Here is an 18,907-nt window from a genome sequence, read left to right as displayed (position 1 = left end):
GGTTTGTTTTAATCAAAATGTTCTTCCTCTTTACAAGTGAAAATGACTTGATAGCTGAAAATATACTTTAACACTGCTTTAAGCAGTGTTCCTCAAACTTAAAGATGGGAATCCTAGGTTTTCTACTTTGGGGTTTGATTGAAATTTTCCTTAATAAAACGCAGACTATTTACTTCATTCCTGAAGTCACCACACATGATGTCGTCCTCCCCTCAGTCATCCATCCTGAATAACTCAGAATTTTTTTTTTTAATTTTTAATATAAATTTATTTATTTTAATTGGAGGCTAATTACTTTACAATATTGTATTGGTTTTGCCATACATCAACATGAATTTTTAATAACTCTTTTATTCAAGGACCATAAGTAGTGGCTTATTTCCTGATATATTTTTACTTGACTTTCCAGGCCCTCTTTGAAGGTCTGTTACCGTCAGTATTTTTTCTTGTAATATCCCTAATCTAGCCAGATTGTTCTCACTTTCCCAGTAGAACTATTTTATCTTCTTGTGTCATTTCTATTTCATTCTCCAAGTAAAGTACCAAATGTTTTTCTCCCACCCATGTATGTCATCCTCGTCCTTCAAGTCCCACTTCATCCTTAAGCCTTCTCTAGCTATGACCACCAGGTCACTGAAGCAGTGTCTCACTTTTATGAACTTCTGGAAGTCTCTTAGTTTTTTCAGGGTAATTCAACTCTACCATCAATTTGAATTCACTTTTTCATTAATTAATTATTAATTGTGTTGTGTTAAGCATGTACTACTGGAGCCAGACAGCTCCTTGACTCCAACAGAGTCTAACAGAATGACTGACCATAATACACACTCAGTATTGTTTGTTTAACCTGTAAGCATTATGCCTTGGCAGGGGAAATGCTGAAAATATACTTGTTAATTCATATGAATCCAATTTATTTTCCTTTCAGGCTCGTGATGCAGAAAGCATTATGCTAAATCTGGCAGGACAGCTCATCATGATGCAGAGGGACAGGTCCGGCCCTCAGATCCGAGAGAAGGACAGCAACCCTAACCAAAGGAAACTTGTGAGTTAAATGCAAGTCACTTAAAATGTAAAGAATGTCTGGGAGAAGGATGAGGGGATAAAAGAATTTAATAGCAGAGTATTAGCTTATGATTTGGAAACTGAGAAAGTATATAAAATTAGTTGTAAGCCTTTGGGTGCAAGACTGTGAAAAGTGGAGGATAAGATCCTAAAATGATAATAAAATGTTCTGTATGCCAGACATTACTGCTTAGGTGTTATTGCTTGGAATAATTCTAATGGAAAAACAGGATAAATTGGTGAAGTTCCTTGGGGGAGGGGGTTTGTTTTGTTTTTAGATTTAAGTACACTTACTTTGAAAGGCAGGGCAGTATTATTAACTTTTTATTATTAATTATAAACAGATTCCTCTAATTTTCCTCAAAATTTATACTATCATTTTGAAAGACTTAAGGAACTAGTACCTAGGAAAACTTCACCTACAAATTTAATGGGAAAAGAACTGATTTCAGTCTCTTCTTCTCCAGTTGCCATTCTGTCCTCCTGTTGTACTAGCCCAGTCTGTTGAAAATGTCTGGACCACGTGCCGCGCAAATAAACAGAAGCGTCACCTGTTGGAGGCCCTCTGGCTGAGCTGTGGAGGTGCCGGGATGAAAGTCTGGCTCCCTCTTTTCCCCAGGGATCACCGCAAGCCCCATTCCTTCTTGTCCCAGCGGATCATGCTGCCTTTCCACATAAATATCTACCCCCTGGCTGTTCTGTTTGAAGATGCGTTAGTCCTTGGTGCTGTCAACGACACTCTGCTCTACGATTCTCTGTATTCTCGGAACAGTGCTAGGGAACAGCTGGAGGTGCTCTTCCCTTTCTGTGTCGTGGAGAGAACCTCTCAGATCTACCTCCATCATATTTTGCGTCAGCTGCTGGTGAGGAACCTCGGGGAGCAAGCTCTGCTCTTAGCCCAGTCCTGTGCCACGCTGCCTTACTTTCCTCACGTGCTGGAGCTCATGCTCCATGAAGTGCTGGAAGAAGAAGCTACCTCACGGGAGCCCATTCCCGACCCTCTGCTTCCCACAGTGGCAAAATTTATCACCGAGTTCCCCCTCTTCCTGCAGACAGTTGTTCACTGTGCCAGGAAGACTGAGTATGCCCTGTGGAACTACCTTTTTGCAGCTGTTGGAAACCCCAAGGACTTGTTTGAGGAATGTTTGATGGCTCAGGATTTAGATACTGCTGCGTCTTACCTTATTATCTTACAGGTAACAATTCTCTTCTTGTAAATGTATAAGAATTAGTGAGCATAAACCTAGAGGAAAAAGAAAGCAAATGTCCTTGGTTGGCACTGTAATCGTGCTTAAAGAACTAGTACAGGGACTTCCCTGGTGGTCCAGTGGTTAAGACTCCATGCTCCCAATGCAGGGGGCGTGGGTTCAATCCCTGGTCTCAGGGATCTAGATCCTGCATGCTGCAGCTAAAGAGTCCACATGCTGCCACTGAGACTCGGTGCAGCCAAATAAGTAAATACTAAAAAGAAAAAAAAGAACTATTAGAGTCAAGTTTTCTGTTCAGTTTTTATCTTTACTTTTGAAGAACTCAATCTACTATATGATGGCAGAAAATTACTGTTAGAAAGTAGCATTGCAGGGTTGGTTTTTTTTTTTTTTTTTATCCTGTTTGCCCATAAATAGGCCTAAAACAAATTAATGAGTTTATAGTATTATTTTGAATAATATTAAAGGAATGTCTTGTATGTATACATATATGTATATACATTGTGCCTAGTCGCTCAGTCGTGTCGGACTCTTTGTGACCCCATGGACTATAGCCCAAGCTCCTCCGTCCGTGGGAATTCTCCAGGCAGAAATACTGGTGTGGGTTGCCACGCCCTCCTCCAGGGGATCTTCCCAACTCAGGGATCGAACCCAGGTCTCCCGCATTGCAGGTGGATTCTTTACTGTCTGAGCCACCAGGGAAGCCCGTGTATGTATGTACATATAATGTATTATAATACATACAATAATATGCCCATATTACATAAGATTATCAAAATATTATATAATAAGATCAGATCAGATCAGTCGCTCAGTCGTGTCTGACTCTTTGCAACCCCATGAATTGCAGCACGCCAGGCCTCCCTGTCCATCACCAATTCCCGGAGTTCACTCAGACTCATGTCCATCGAGTCACTGATGCCATCCAGCCATCTCATCCTCTGTCGTCCCCTTTTCCTCTTGCCCCCAATCCCTCCCAGCATCAGAGTCTTTTCCAATGAGTCAACTCTTCGTGTGAGGTGGCCAGAGTACTGGAGTTTCAGCTTTAGCATCATCCCTTCCAAAGAAATCCCAGGGCTGATCTCCTTCAGAATGGACTGGTTGGATGTCCTTGCAGTCCAAGGGACTCTCAGGAGTCTTCTCCAACACCACAGTTCAAAAGCATCAATTCTTTGGTGCTCAGCCTTCTTCACAGTCCAACTCTCACATCTATACATGACCACAGGAAAAACCATAGCCTTGACTAGACGAACCTTTGTTGGCAAAGTAATGTCTCTGTTTTTCAATATGCTATCTAGGTTGGTCATAACTTTCCTTCCAAAGAGTAAGCGTCTTTTAATTTCATGGCTGCAGTCACCATCTGAGTGATTTTGGAGCCCAGAAAAATAGTCTGACACTGTTTCCACTGTTCCTCATCTATTTCCCATGAAGGGATGGGACCGGATGCCATGATCTTCGTTTTCTGAATGTTGAGCTTTAAGCCAACTTTTTCACTCTCCACTTTCACCTCCATCAAGAGGCTTTTGAGTTCCTCTTCACTTTCTGCCATAAGGGTGGTGTCATCTGCATATCTGAGGTTATTGATATTTCTCCCGGCAATCTTGATTCCAGCTTGTGTTTTTCCAGTCCAGCATTTCTCATGATGTACTCTGCATATAAGTTAAATAAACAGGGTGACAATATACAGCCTTGACGTACTCCTTTTCCTATTTGGAACCAGTCTGTTGTTCCATGTCCAGTTCTAACTGTTGCTTCCTGACCTGCATACAGATTTCTCAAGAGGCAGATCAGGTGGTCTGGTATTCCCATCTCTTTCAGAATTTCCCACAGTTTATTGTGATCCACACAGTCAAAGGCTTTGGCATAGTCAATAAAGCAGAAATAGATGTGTTTCTGGAACTCTCTTGCTTTTTCCATGATCCAGCGGATGTTGGCAATTTGATCTCTGGTTCCTCTGCCTTTTCTAAAACCAGCTTGAACATCAGGAAGTTCACGGTTCACATATTGCTGAAGCCTGGCTTGGAGAATTTTGAGCATTACTTTACTAGCGTGTGAGATGAGTGCAATTGTGCAGTAGTTTGAGCATTCTTTGGCATTGCCTTTGTTTGGGATTGGAATGAAAACGGACCTTTTCCAGTCCTGTGGCCACTGCTGAGTTTTCCAAATGTGCTGGCATATTGAGTGCAGCACTTTGACAGCATCGTCTTTCAGGATTTGGAATAGCTCAACTGGAATTCCGTCACCTCTACTAGCTTTGTTTGTAGTGATGCTTTCTAAGGCCCACTTGACTTCACATTCCAAGATGTCTGGCTCTAGGTCAGTGATCACACCATCGTGATTATCTGGGTCGTGAAGATCTTTTTTGTACAGTTCTTCTGTGTATTCTTGCCATCTTTTCTTAATATCTTCTGCTTCTGTTAGGTCCGTACCATTTCTGTCCTTTATCGAGCCCATCTTTGCATGAAATGTTCCTTTGGTATCTCTGATTTTCTTGAAGAGATCTCTAGTCTTTCCCATTCTGTTGTTTTCCTCTATTTCTTTGCATTGGTCGCTGAGGCTTTCTTATCTCTTCATGCTATTCTTTGTAACTCTGCATTCAGATGCTTATATCTTTCCTTTTCTCCTTTGCTTTTGGCTTCTCTTCTTTTCACAGCTATTTGTAAGGCCTCCCGAGAGCCATTTTGCTTTTTTGCATTTCTTTTCCATGGGAATGGTCTTGATCACTGTCTCCTGTACACTGTCACGAACCTCATTCCATAGTTCATCAGGCACTCTATCTATCAGATCTAGGCCCTTAAATCTATTTCTCACTTCCACTGTATAATCATAAGGGATTTGATTTAGTTTATACCTGAATGGTGTAGTGGTTTTCCCTACTTTCCTCAATTTCTGTCTGAATTTGGCAATAAAGAGTTCATGGTCTGAGCCACAGTCAGCTCCTGGTCTTGTTTTTGCTGACTGTATAGAGCTTCTCCATCTTTGGCTGCAAAGAATATAATCAGTCTGATTTCGGTGTTGACCTTCTGGTGATGTCCGTGTGTAGAGTCTTCTCTTGCGTTGTTGGAAGAGGGTGTTTGTTATGACCAGTGCATTTTCTTGGCAAAACTCTATTAGTCTTTGCCCTGCTTTCATTCCGTATTCCAAGGCCAAATTTGCCTGTTACTCCAGGTATTTCTTGACTTCCTACTTTTGCATTCCAGTCCCCTATAATGAAAAGGACATCTTTTTTGAGTGTTAGTTCTAAAAGGTCCTGTAGGTCTTCATAGAACCGTTCAGCTTCTTCAGCATTACTGGTTGGGGCATAGACTTGGATTACTGAGATATTGAATGGTTTGCCTTGGAAACGAACAGAGATCATTCTGTCGTCGTTGAGATTGCATCCAAGTACTGCATTTCGGACTCTTTTGTTGACTATGATGGCTACTCCATTTCTTTTGAGGGATTCCTGCCCGCAGTAGTAGGTATAATGGTCATCTGAGTTAAATTCACCCATTTCAGTCCATTTCAGTTCACTGATTCCTAGAATGTTGACATTCATTCTTGCCATCTCTTGTTTGACCACTTCCAATTTGCCTTGATTCATGGACCTGACATTCCAGGTTCCTATGCAATATTGCTCTTTACAGCATCGGACCTTGCTTCTATCACCAGTCACATCCACAGCTGGATATTCTTTTTGCTTTGGCTCCGTCCCTTCATTCTTTCTGGAGTTATTTCTCCACTGATCTCCAGTAGCATATTGGGTACCTACTGACCTGGGGAGTTTCTCTTTCAGTATCCTATCATTTTGCCTTTTCATACTGTTCATGGGGTTCTCAAGGCAAGAATACTGAAGTGGTTTGCCATTCCCTTCTCCAGTAGACCACATTCTGTCAGATCTCTCCACCATGACCTGCCCATCTTGGGTTGCCCCACGGGCACGGCTTAGTTTCATTGAGGTAGACAAGGCTGTGGTCCTAGTGTGATTAGATTGACTAGTTTTCTGTGAGTATGGTTTCAGTGTGTTTGCCCTCTGATGCCCCCTCTTGCAACACCTACCGTCTTACTTGGGTTTCTCTTACCTTGGGCGTGGGGTATCTCTTCACGGCTGCTCCAGCAAAGCGCAGCCATTGCTCCTTACCTTGGATGCAGGGTATCTCTTCACCGTCACCCTTCCTGACCTTCAACGTGGACTAGCTCCTCTAGGCCCTCCTGCGCCCGTGCAGCCAGGGCTCCTTGGACCTGGGGTTGGTCCTCCCGGCCACCGCCCCTGGCCTCAGGCGTGGGTTGCTCCTCCCGGCCACTGCCCCTGGCCTCGGGCGTAGGGGCGTGGGGTGGCTCCTCCCGGCCGCCGCCCCTGACCTCCGACAGGGGGTGGGTAACTCCTCTCATCGCCACCCCTGACCTGGACGCGGGGTATCTCCTCTCCGCCGTTCCTGCGCCGTCGCAGTCTGGTACTCTCAGCTGCTGTCCCTGATCTCGGTCGTGGGGTAACTCCTCTTGGCCGCCACCCTTCAGGCGTGGGGTCCTCCCGGCTTCTGCCCCTGACTTCGGACGTGGTGTGGCTCCTCTCAGCCACGCTTACCGCGCCGGTTGCAGTATGTTTATTATATAATAATAATATAATTAATTATATAATATATATATATTATATATAATTATATATATATAATATATTTAATATATTTAATATATTTAATTATATTTATTAATTAATTAATATATAAAATTAATTATAATATAATATATAATATAATATAATATATATAATATAATATAATATATAAAATTAATATATTTAATTATATTTAATTATATTTATTAATTAATTAATATATAAAATTAATATATAAAATTAATTAATTAATATATAAAATAAATAATATTAATATTAATAAAATAATAAAATAAAATAATATATTTAATATTTAATATTTAATTATATTAATTAATTAATATATAAAATTAATATATAAAATTAATATATAAAATTAATATATAAAATTAATATATAAAATTAATTAATTAATATATAAAATAAATAATATTAATATTAATATTAATAAAATAATAAAATAAAATAATATTAATATTTAATAATATAATAAAATTAATATATAAAATAAATAATAAAAATTAATATATATTTAATAATATAATTAATTATATAATATTATATAATAATATTATTATATAATAAACATACTAATAAATAATTTTCTGAATATTAGTGGGTTTATCTGAGCCCTCCACAGTAATCTCTCTCCTGGTGCCATGGAATTGCTGAGAGGTAAAAGTTCTTCCAAATTACCATTGTTTTTATTGTTTAAAGAAGCTAACCATAAACCTGGTTTGAGATTCTGCCTGAAGCAGTTTTCCTGTCAGTTTATATGCTTCATGGCAGTTGACTGAGATATCAGAGGAGATACTGTGGCAGAAGGTGGGTGGCCCTAAGATTCTGGCTATTCTTAAAAGGCCTCAGAATCATAAAAACAGAAACACAATAAATGCAGTCTTTTGTTTGTTTGTTTAATTTAGGTCACTGCTTAGATTTCAGTGATCTCCCAAGCAATGGAATTAGAAACTTTTATCAGGATTCCTAAGTTGTGACTGACAGATGATGATTATAGTTGAACTTGCCTGTTAGGCGCCTCTCCATGAAGGCCAGGGCAAGCAGCAAGATTAAATCTGTGAAAGGTCACTGTGGGCGCCCATTGTGCAGCAGTAGTACATACTGTTGCCCAAAGCAAAGTTTTTGATTAAATCACATCCTCAGAAAGCTCTGCCACAGGACATAGACCAGAGCTTTTTTGGAGTCAGAAAGACAAATTTATACTCTTGCTTTTCTGCTGATCTTCAACAAGTTGTTTATTTCTTTGTTTAGAACATATATTTTTATTTTTCTCTTATCTAACAGTCCTGTTTTTGGGAACCTGATTTCTTTCATTTTGGATTTCTGACACTCTTGAGGGCAGGGGATTCTCAATGTGTGGTCTACAGAATTCTGGGGGTTTCTGAGACATATTCAGGAAGACTTCAGAATCAAACTAATTTTCATATTAATATTGAGATACTATTTAACTTTTTATCCTGTGCTTATATTTGTACATGGGCATTACACTCTGCATTACCATGCAATTATAATTTTTAAAAAGTTCTAAATGCATAATTTCAACAAGTTGTTTAACTCAGTTTTCTCATGTGTAAAATGAGAATGATATACCTCTTTTGAGAGTCACTAGGAGAAATGAAAGCGTGTATGTAAAGTTGAAGATATATGGCAGTAATGGGAGTGCAAGAAATCATAAATTGTATTACACCAGGGGAGTATTTGCCTCACTTCTTCTTGTATGGTACTTTTTAATGCTTCTTTTGATTTTACTAGTAAATTATTCCCTACAGTGCTATATCTGCATTACTTCTTTGGGTTTAGGGAAGCGTGGAGATAAAGAATTACTCATGTCTTCTCAAATCATTTGTAGTATAAAAGGAATTCTTGGTTGTTTTTCTAGAACATGGAAGTCCCAGCAGTAAGTAGGCAACATGCCACCCTTCTTTTCAACACAGCCCTGGAACAAGGCAAGTGGGACCTATGTCGACACATGATTCGATTTCTGAAAGCCATTGGCTCTGGAGAATCTGAGACGCCCCCATCCACACCTACAACTCAGGTTAGTTGAAGAACTGCACGGCTTTGCTAGGCCACACACCCATGTGGCATCTTTCTTTGACCATACTGCATCTTGTGTGTAATCACAGGAACCCAGTTCAAGTGGTGGTGGATTTGAGTTCTTCAGGAATCGAAGCATCAGTTTATCCCAGTCAGCTGACAGTGTTCCTGCTAGTAAATTCAGCTTACAGAAAACACTAAGTATGCCATCCGGTCCTTCTGGAAAAAGGTAAAAGAATGAAGAACTGTTCCTGCTTTTAGGGAATTCTATAACACATTGCATTTCAGAGTCTTTGTAAAATTGGATCTTAGGAAAAAACTATTTGATCTGATTGCAATTCCTTTTTACATTCCCAAAAGGCTTCCCTTTTTTCTTTCTTCTAAATTCACTTTATTCTTTGTAGTGTTTTTGCCCTTTGTACTAGAATAGGTCTCAATGTGCCCATTCTAAATGTGACTAACATTAAATTACCTCTGATAATAGAGGACCGGAATAAAAAGGAAGATAGATCTGCAAATAATTCAAAAGCCTTCTTACAGTCAACAGTTTTCCCATTCTTTCCCAGTGTACCTTTTGACATTTGTCATGTACTGGACTCTCTTGTGACCCTTTTGAGTGGAGAAGTCATTAAACAGTTCGTGCCAAAAAGTGTATCCTGGAGTCTGAAAGCTGCATTATATGTAGATGGGTTAATATGCAGTAAACTCTGAACTCATGCTGAACATTGTAAAATAGATTTTCCTGTTTTGTGAGGTCCTTGCTTTCCTTCCTCTGTTGTTATGTGGTCTTGGCTCTTGGTTTCTTTCGAGAGAATCCTTTCTTTTATATTCTGTGTGTACTCTTACTACAGCGCCTGACACAGAATGAGAGCTTCCTGAACATTTTTACTGTGATGTTTTACAGCTTTTTCTTATCAGAGCCATTAATACAAACACACACTCAGACACACACACACCCAGACACACACACACACCATAAACAAGTTAAATGCAACCGTGAAAGACTATAAAACAATTGCCAGGCAAACAGTAGCTACTCAGCTATACCCTGAATGTAAGTGGTGTTTAATGTATACTAAGTGCGCACTGCTTGCCAGGCACAATTCAAACATTTCCATGTATAGGTCTTTCAGTAACAGCTCCATATGGGTAAATATACTGTTATTATCCACATTATACAGGTGAAAAACAAAGGCCCAGAAAAATAAACTTGCTTTATATTCACAAAACTGTGTGGCAGAGCCAAGTTCAGAATGCAGGTAGTCCTGCTCCAATACTGCCCTCTCTGAAGGCACCCCATCACCCCAGTATCAAACCAGTTGTGACACACCAGTTCATAGGAATAAGGGGGAACAGACGATATTTAGTCATTCATTTTTTTAAACCTGTTTTTTTCTTATGTGTCTGTATAACTCACATTAAGAGACTACATTTCACTTTGCTTCCCTTCAGTCTCCTTGATCTGACCTCCTTTCCTCTTTTCATTGGTCTTTTCAAATACAGCGTTTATTTGCTTCCTTTCTTTACTTCATCCAGTCACTATCCTCTTCCTCATTTGGCTTTGTCAGTCTCCTTTTTGTTTTCTATTCTGTACTTTTATTTTACACACATGTGTAAGAGGCTACTTACTGTGTTCCACCTATTGTTCAACAGGTGTGCTATCGCAGGGAGAGGCTCTGATACTTGATCTTCCTCTTTCCTCAAATCTCCTACCTCCTTGTCAGCATTTTCAGTGCTACTTCATAAGAAGTATGTGAAACTTGTTCCGTAGCTTACTTGTGTTCCCACTTACAGATGGAGCAAAGACAGTGACTGTGCTGAGAACATGTATATTGATATGATGCTCTGGAGACACGCTCGGCGTCTCTTGGAAGAAGTTCGGCTAAAGGATCTCGGCTGCTTTGCAGCCCAGTTGGGCTTTGAACTCATTAGTTGGCTGTGCAAGGAGCGTGCCCGTGCTGCCCGAGTAGACAACTTCGTGTTGGCCCTGAAGAGGCTCCACAAAGATTTCCTTTGGCCACTTCCCATCATCCCAGCTTCTTCTGTCAGTTCTCCTTTCAAAAATGGAAAATACCGAACAGGTGATATAGGCTTTGTGTTACTTATACAAAAATTGTATTTGCTCCAAATGTTTAGACGTTTTTCTGTTAGTTGATATTCAAGGAAGTCTTTTCATTCCAAGCTTAGATAAAAGCTGACTTTTTGTAGATCAGTTGGAACATCCACCATTTGACTAAGGATGTAAATAGAAGTAGATCATGTGTCTCTTGGTCTTATGACTTTGAAGTTTAATTTATAAATCCAACCAACTGTTTTCTCAGATTATCAGCAAGTTGAGCATTGACTGAGTATAGAAGCTACCACACTTTTTTTTTTTTTTTTTGTAGGAAGTTTCCTGCAATGCAGGAGACCCTGGTTCAATTCGTGGGTCAGGAAAAGCTCCTGGAGAAGGGAATGGCTACCCACTCCAGTATTGTGGCCTGGAGAATTCCATGAACTGTATAGTACATGGGGTTACAAAGAGTTGGACACAACTGAGCGACTTGCACTTTCACTTTGGCATTGGTTAGTCACAGATCTCAAAATAAGCTAAATTGTGACTTACCTGACAGGATTCATTCCAGAGAAATGGTAAAAATATGTCTTTGAGAGCTTGGGCCATCTTCTAAATTAGGAGAGGGCAAAGTGAACTGTATTTTGGTAAAAAAAATTTTTAGGTTTTTTAGTTCAGGTTGTAATCATCATTACTTATGAAAATTCAAACAAAACCCTTTTTATTATGGCATTTGGAAGTTTCATGTTGTCTTAAAACCAAGGAAAATCATTTAAGGATGAATAAGGTTTTGTCTAGAGTTAAATGATGATAGAAGATGACTGCTGGGTGGCATTGTCTAGTCAGTGCATTCTGTTCCAGTCCAACCTCCCTGGTTCATGGTTGGGTGATGTGGTGTAGGGACATTAATTGGCTTTGAATTTTTCGTATTTGGGGTTGGTGGGGGAAGAGAAGCTGAAAGAACTGAATTGGAAATGGCAGTATATGCACCTTTAATTCCCTTTTTTTTGTGTGTGTTTCCAACTTGCAGTGGGAGAGCAGCTGTTAAAGTCACAGTCCACTGACCCATTTTTAAACCTCGAAATAGATGCTGGCGTCTCTAATGTCCAACGAAGTCAGAGCTGGCTCGGCAACATTGGTCCTGCTCATCAAGAAATAGACACAGCCTCATCTCACGGGCCACAGATGCAAGATGCCTTCCTGTCACCTTTATCTAATAAAGGTAGATATCATTTTAAATCCTAGCTCCTCATTAGTTTCTTTGGAGGAAAGTTTATATGCCGTATGTAGCATTTCAGAGAGAGCTTCACTCATTTCGAGATGTGTCCTTGAGAATTAGCATTAGTATCTGCTGGACAGGTGAAGAGTTACTAGCACAAGGCCAAAATAACTTTGGTTATACTTTGCCATGTTTATTTTACATAAATGAAACAGGTAAAACCTCACTACAGCTAAACACTAGTAAATGAACCTTTGTAATCAATTTTGATGATACAGAAACACGAACTTTGAACCTCAAGTAAGCAAAACTTTATCCATGTGTAAAGAATTCCATTCTTCTCATAGGTGGACCTGTATTGTAAAAAATTGTTACCAGTTATCTTGTTTTTTATTTCAGCTGTAAAAAATTATGGGAAAAATTTTTTTATCTTGTAAATTCCTGCATGATACCCTTAATTTTGCATCTCAGCCTTCAAACCTAAGATTACTGTCTGACCCTTTACCAAAAAAATGTGCATCTTCTGCAGTTATAGTAATGGGTGAATTACAAACTGAAGCAGCTCTAAAGTGGTTTATGTTGTCTAGGTTTATGTAAGAGCTGAAGCAGCAGTTGGTCTGATTCTGCGGCTTCAATGGCAGATCCGCCTGATGCTTGACTCTCAGTGTGTGCTCACTGCTGCCTGAGCTGCTTCTGTGCAGGGAGGCATAGAAGCCATGGCTGCTGTTATTGTAGCAGAGTACATGTCAAATCTACTGCTTTAAGGATTTTTAAGTGTACAGTTCATTTACATTCTTGGGCAACCAACCTGCAAAACTCTTTTACGTTGCAAAAGCAAAAGTTTATACCCATTAAAGAAAACTCTCCATCTCTCCCTCCCCCAACTCTGGGCAACTACATTCTATTTTCTGTCCCTGTGTAATTGCCTTTTTGTGTCTGGCTTATTTCACTTAGATAATGTTCTCAAAGTTCATCCTTGTTGTAGCATGCATGGGAATCTCCTTCCTTTTTGCGGTTTGGCAATATTCTGTTGTGTGTTCAAAGCACATTTTGTCTGTCCATTCATCAGTGGCCACTTGCATTGCTTCCACCTTTTGGTTATTGTGAATTACGCTGCAAAGAACGGGGGACTACTGTGAATATGGGAAGTCTCTTTGAGACCGTTTTCAACTCTTCTGGGGACTGTCAGCTCATGTGGTATTTCTATTTTCAAATTTTTCGTCATACCAGCAGCCCCACTTTACTTCTTATCAACACTGGCAGGGATTCCAGTTTTGCCACATCCTCGCCAACACTTCTTTGATGATTTTGTTAATAGTAGCATCCTAATGGACCTGAGGTGGCATCATTGCTTTTCTTCAGAAAACCTTTTAAAGAGATCATTTCAAACATATGTTAAAAGGAGAAATAATACTATAATGGGCACCTTCCCTCCAACCCCCACTTCAGTTATTACCAACTCATGAATAAATTTCTCCTTCCTGTATAATTGAACTAAATCTAAGATATGATATGTTGTATTTGTGAATGTTTCAGTATATATTTCTAAAATAACTTTTTTTGAAAATAATGTCACATCTCTCTAAAAATTTAACAGTAATTCCTTAATACGATCAAATATCCAGTAAGTATTCAAATTCCAGCTGTTTTACAATGTCATAATATTTTTGCAGTTTAAAACAAAGTGAGAGTCACTCAGTCGTGTCTGACTCTTTGCAATCCCATGGACTATACAGTCCATGGAATTCTCCAGGCCAGAATACTGGAGTGGGTAGCCATTCCCTTCTCCAGAGGATCTTTCCACCCCAGGGATCGACCCCAGGTCTCCCGCGTTGCAGGTGGATTCTTTACCAGCTGAGCCACGAGGGAAGCCCAAGAATACTTTGAATCAAGATCCAAGTAAGATACATACACAGTGATTATGTTTCTTAAACTCCACTTTTAGTGCTTGTTCCCCTTCCCCATCTCTTTTTTTCTTCTTGCAGTTTATTCATTGAAGAGACTTGCTTCTGTGGATTTTCTCATGACTGGATTTTAGTTGATTGCATCTTCATGGTTTAAACAGTTTCTGTATTTCTTGTAGATTGGTGACTGAATCTAAAGACTTGATTGGGAATCCTCTGGTGGTCCAGTGGTTAGGACTCTGTATTCTCACTGCCTCAAGGACCTAGAACCTAAACTAAAATCCCATAAGCTGTGTGGCACCTCACTCCCCCCAAAAAAGACTTGAACAAATTGTAGCTAGGTTTGTTGTTTCCAGAGGTGGGCAAGACTGCTTAATAGGTAGTAGTGTATTTTTCTTTTCCATGGCACATAATGCCTGGTTACCTCTCTGATGATTTTTTTTTTTAACATCTTCTACTATTTAATGTAACATGGGAATTTTAGTAGTGAATTTAATGTTTTGGTCTCAAAATCCTAAAGAGGAAGCAACATCTGAGAGACAGCTAATATTTTTAGTTGAAGGAAAACATACATTAAGCTGGTTTGTGACTTTTGACAATTCTTCATCAGGTGATGAATGCAGTATTGGTTCAGCCACGGACTTGACTGAAAGTAGCTCCATGGTGGATGGAGACTGGACAATGGTGGATGAAAATTTCTCCACACTCAGTCTAACCCAGTCAGAGCTGGAGCATATCTCCATGGAGTTGGCGAGTAAAGGGCCTCACAAATCCCAGGTCCAGCTTCGGTGAGTTTCTCAACATTTTGGAAGCAGAGGATGCCTCCTCAGGGTGTTTGGGCAAATTGCGTATATAGGCTGCTTTCCCAATAACAACTGCCCTTCTCTTCATCCGTAGATCCTTCCTAGCATCAGTCACTGTGTTTCTGCTTCTGTATATAGGTATTTGCTGCACATCTTCATGGAGGCAGGATGTCTGGACTGGTGCATTGTTATAGGCCTGATTCTTAGAGAATCCTCAATAATCAACCAGATTTTGGTTATTATACAGTCTTCAGAGGTAGATGGAGAGATGTTACAGAACATAAAGACAGGGCTGCATGCTGTGGACCGATGGGCCTCCACAGATTGGTAAGTTATTAGGCTCGTTACCTTGACTGTCATCTGGTGACTCCTCCTCTTTCACATTAAGGCTTATTTCTGGTTCATTTATTTGGAGATTTATAGGTTGCTTGAAATAAAAACTCCTTTTGTATATTCATTTTTAAGAGTATTTTCTTTAGTTACCATTTTAGACCCAGTTATTTTAAATGAGTCATATTCATTGTTGTCAGTGGATGTGTGTCACTGAGGACTAATACAGTACAGATGACCTTAGAACCAGGGTGGAACTTGATGTTTCTAGTTCTGTGGAATTGAAGATGATAACGTAAAAACAAGTAAAAATTTAAGGTCTGTGTGAGTTGAACATTCCATAGCAGTTACTGACAAGCCCAAAATAAGAATAGTGAGTGAAAGTGGAAGAGCCTGTCATCTACCCCCTTTGTCACCAGTTACTTGTGGCTTTGGGATTTCCCTCACTTGGGTCTAGTCTTAATTGGCAAATTCATTTAGGTTAAATGTTCTCTCAAGGTCCTGTTTTTCAAGTCTGAAAATCCTATTAATGGTGTTTACGATTATAGAATATGCTTTTTAATTGCAATACTGGATAAAGAATATCCATCTTTGCTGTCTGTGTTTACACTTAGGTTACGTGTAGCCCCCTCCATGGGGGCCTTTTAGAAAGGCATCTAAAAGCCTTCCCTTCCTCCTACCTCTGTGCCTCCTCCTGTACCCCATAATCTTTATCACTGACCCTGCTGTATCAGTGCTTAGTAAGAATCTATCCATAACATGCTCTGGAGCCTTTTGAATGTTGCTGATAAGAGCCAATTGCCTTTTTTTTTCTGCATAGTCCTGGATATAAGCCATTTTTAAACATCATTAAGCCACACCTGCAGAAGCTTAGTGAGATAACAGAAGAGCAGGTCCAGCCTGAAGCCTTCCAGCCGATGACTGTGGGTAAGACTCCTGAACAGACTAGCCCCCGGGCAGAGGAGAACAGGAGCTCTTTGGGCCATGGAAGCATCCCCCAGGGCGAGGTTGGAGGTAGCAGTTTGGTCAGCCGGAAAGAAGAGGACACAACGCGAGCAGAGGAGGAGGAACCTTTTCAAGATGGGACTTACGACTGTTCTGTGTCCTAACAACAGTGAGTACCATCACCACGGGCAGTATTAATTAGCATCAGCGTGCAACTGAGGACACTGTGACCTAGTTGGAAAATTTAACCAGGGAGAGAACACAGCTCAGAGACTCTGGTAAGGTATTATTAAATTTTAACTTTTTCCTCTACGAAATCTTGAGTCCATAAAAATGTGATATCAAAAAAAAGATCATCTTTCATAAAAGTTTTTTTTTAAGCTGCAGTGGAAAGTTGTACAGAATATTGTACAGATGTACATGCGAACATTTTGGTTTTCTTAAAGATTGGTAGCTCTTAAACCACAGGGATTGTTTTGCCCCAGATGAGCTTACTTTTTCACTACTTAAAGCTTCCTATGTTTTCTGGTTCAGCGTGTGTTCTGGACTGCTTTTTAAAAATAAATGCTAAGGTGCTTGCTGTAGCTCATCAAGTACTTGAGCTACCAGTATGCCCCCTGGATCAAGAGCACTGGACTCCCTAGTTGGGCCTCTGAATAGATGCCTGCCCCGGTAGAACAGGCACCTGTAAGATGCTCCTCTTCTAGCCTCTTAATCCCGGTCCTCAATTGATGGAAGCTATTTACCTGTGTCAGCGTGCCTGCTTTTTGTCTAGCTTGGTTCCTACTAGGTGAGTGTAGGCAGAGGCCTGAGGAGTTCTTATCAATTATGCTATTAGATACCACTAAACTATTTTGTATCAAAGAATCGTATCTTTTTGTGAATAATTTTGTGTACATATACTCAAAGGCACTGTTCCTATTTTTAGGGCTTGTACTATAATTTGTAAGGTTTTATGCTGGATTCTGCATGGCTATAGATACTCACTCTTAGAACAAAGACAGGGCTTGCTCTTCTTTCCAGATATAAGCACTCTTCATAAAGGAAGACACATTTATTGGCTTGGTCATAAGGTAACAGAGATGGTCACACTGATCATGAAATGAAACAGGTTTTGTGCAAATTAATGTAGTTTCTTATTTATTGCTTTTGTAAATTGAATAAAAATGAACTCTGTAAATAGACTGCTGAATCCTGTATTATCACGGCTACTAAAAATTAGTATGTAAAGAATGCATTCTTCATCATAACTTCTTAAATATTTTATGTATTTCTAGATACGACTTAAATTTTAGTTTTCATACATTATGAAAACACAATTGCAGACTCAGTTGCTTCAGACTAAACACATATCCACTGTATGTATATCAATTACCTTATAACAGTATTAATTTAGATAGCTTGTTTGTACTGTGCAATTTGAACAAAGGAATGCAATGTTATTTTTTACAAAAACAAACTTATTTTTATAGTAACAACGTATTTGATGTGGACCAAATTCATACCACTATGTAAAACAGCCTCTCCTCTCATAGTGCAATTACAGTTTAGAACTAAAACTTGGTCCTCTATCCTTGCTTTTTAAAATTAATGGCTAGATTTAGTTGTCTTAGCCAGGTTTCCTTTGAAGGGAAACTCAAATTTGAAAAATGCTTTGTTCAAGAGTCATCAATGGTTTTAAATTACTGATTTTGATAATTTACTATCACTTACTTTTCACATTACAAGTGCAATACTTTCACATACTAAAATTCCTGAATAGGTGGAATATGTGATTACTGGTACCTGGCCCTTCTGGTGCTATGTTTATTTAAGCCTTTGTTTTAAACCACCTTTCCCTGAATCTTAAGAAAGAAAATGTTTCCCATGTAAGTCCATGCAGCCCAGCAAGAAACTGAAGCAATTCTCCTGTCCTAGTCCATTATGAGAAGAAGTAGCATTACTTTTGTGTTTGGTGTATTTAGTCAATAAAAACGATTCACCATTGTAAACAGCCATGTTTACAGATATCCTCATGTGCTGCTGGGTTCATCTTGCACTCTTAAAAGCAGGGCACCCTTAAGTTAACCATATTCCTATGGTTAATGCCATGACGGAAACCTTTCTTGTATAAAATACTTGTTTTGCAACCAACAGATATAGGTGGCCCCAAGGCAAAAAGATTGGCAGCTTTACAGAAAAACTTTTCTTTGGTAGTTTGTTATATACTTTAATTTTTTAAATCATATTTTAATTTTGCCTTGTTTGGATCACGTATTTGACTGTTTAAGCCATATTTAACCAATGAATTTAAATATTCAATATAACTATTTGAAGTTTAAATTATTTGCTGATACCAAAACAAGAAGTTATTTGGGGGTAGAGTCAACCTTTGCTTGTAATTAAAAGTTGCTGCTACTTCTGTAATGTGTATTTTTTTTTTTAACTTGGTAAAGGGCAATAAAACCATTACATGAACTTTTTGTTTATTCATCAAGTTAACAGCAAAAAGTGTATGTATTAAAAGTCATTTCATTATATAATTCCACCTTTTAGAATTTTCCTTATAACTAGAAATTTATATTTAAAATGTATATGGGTATACCATTTTATGGATGTATTTCTTCACTCATCAGTTGAGGGACATTTGGGAGGAATTCAACTCGGACACTGATACGCAGGTTTCTGTGTGGACCTAAGTTTTCAGTTCTCTTTAGGAGTGGAAACGTTGGGTTATGAGAACTGGTTACTT

At 39.2% G+C, this 18,907-nt stretch overlaps 1 protein-coding gene across 6 annotated transcripts in view; it reads left to right on the top strand.

Annotated features, from left to right (window-relative positions):
* The window catches only part of RIC1 (RIC1 homolog, RAB6A GEF complex partner 1), a 144,155-nt gene extending 125,522 nt beyond the window's left edge, over positions 1-18,633 (top strand). For 4 of the 6 annotated variants that reach the window (XM_027549326.1, XM_027549325.1, XM_027549328.1 and 1 more), the window contains 9 exons: positions 929-1,045; positions 1,533-2,261; positions 8,765-8,923; positions 9,012-9,151; positions 10,717-11,003; positions 12,006-12,197; positions 14,706-14,886; positions 15,040-15,228; positions 16,052-18,633. In XM_027549326.1, the coding sequence (XP_027405127.1) occupies positions 929-1,045; positions 1,533-2,261; positions 8,765-8,923; positions 9,012-9,151; positions 10,717-11,003; positions 12,006-12,197; positions 14,706-14,886; positions 15,040-15,228; positions 16,052-16,340 (2,283 nt within the window). In that variant the 3' untranslated portion in view covers positions 16,341-18,633. The remainder of the gene's footprint in view (positions 1-928; positions 1,046-1,532; positions 2,262-8,764; positions 8,924-9,011; positions 9,152-10,716; positions 11,004-12,005; positions 12,198-14,705; positions 14,887-15,039; positions 15,229-16,051) is intronic. The other 2 variants (XM_027549327.1, XM_027549324.1) reach the window with 1 other exon arrangement.
* Positions 18,634-18,907: the final 274 nt, after the last annotated feature.

The sequence above is a fragment of the Bos indicus x Bos taurus genome, chromosome 8 (assembly GCF_003369695.1).
Source record: "Bos indicus x Bos taurus breed Angus x Brahman F1 hybrid chromosome 8, Bos_hybrid_MaternalHap_v2.0, whole genome shotgun sequence".
Taxonomy (NCBI): Eukaryota; Metazoa; Chordata; class Mammalia; order Artiodactyla; family Bovidae; genus Bos; species Bos indicus x Bos taurus.
This window is presented reverse-complemented; position numbering and strand designations above follow the sequence as displayed.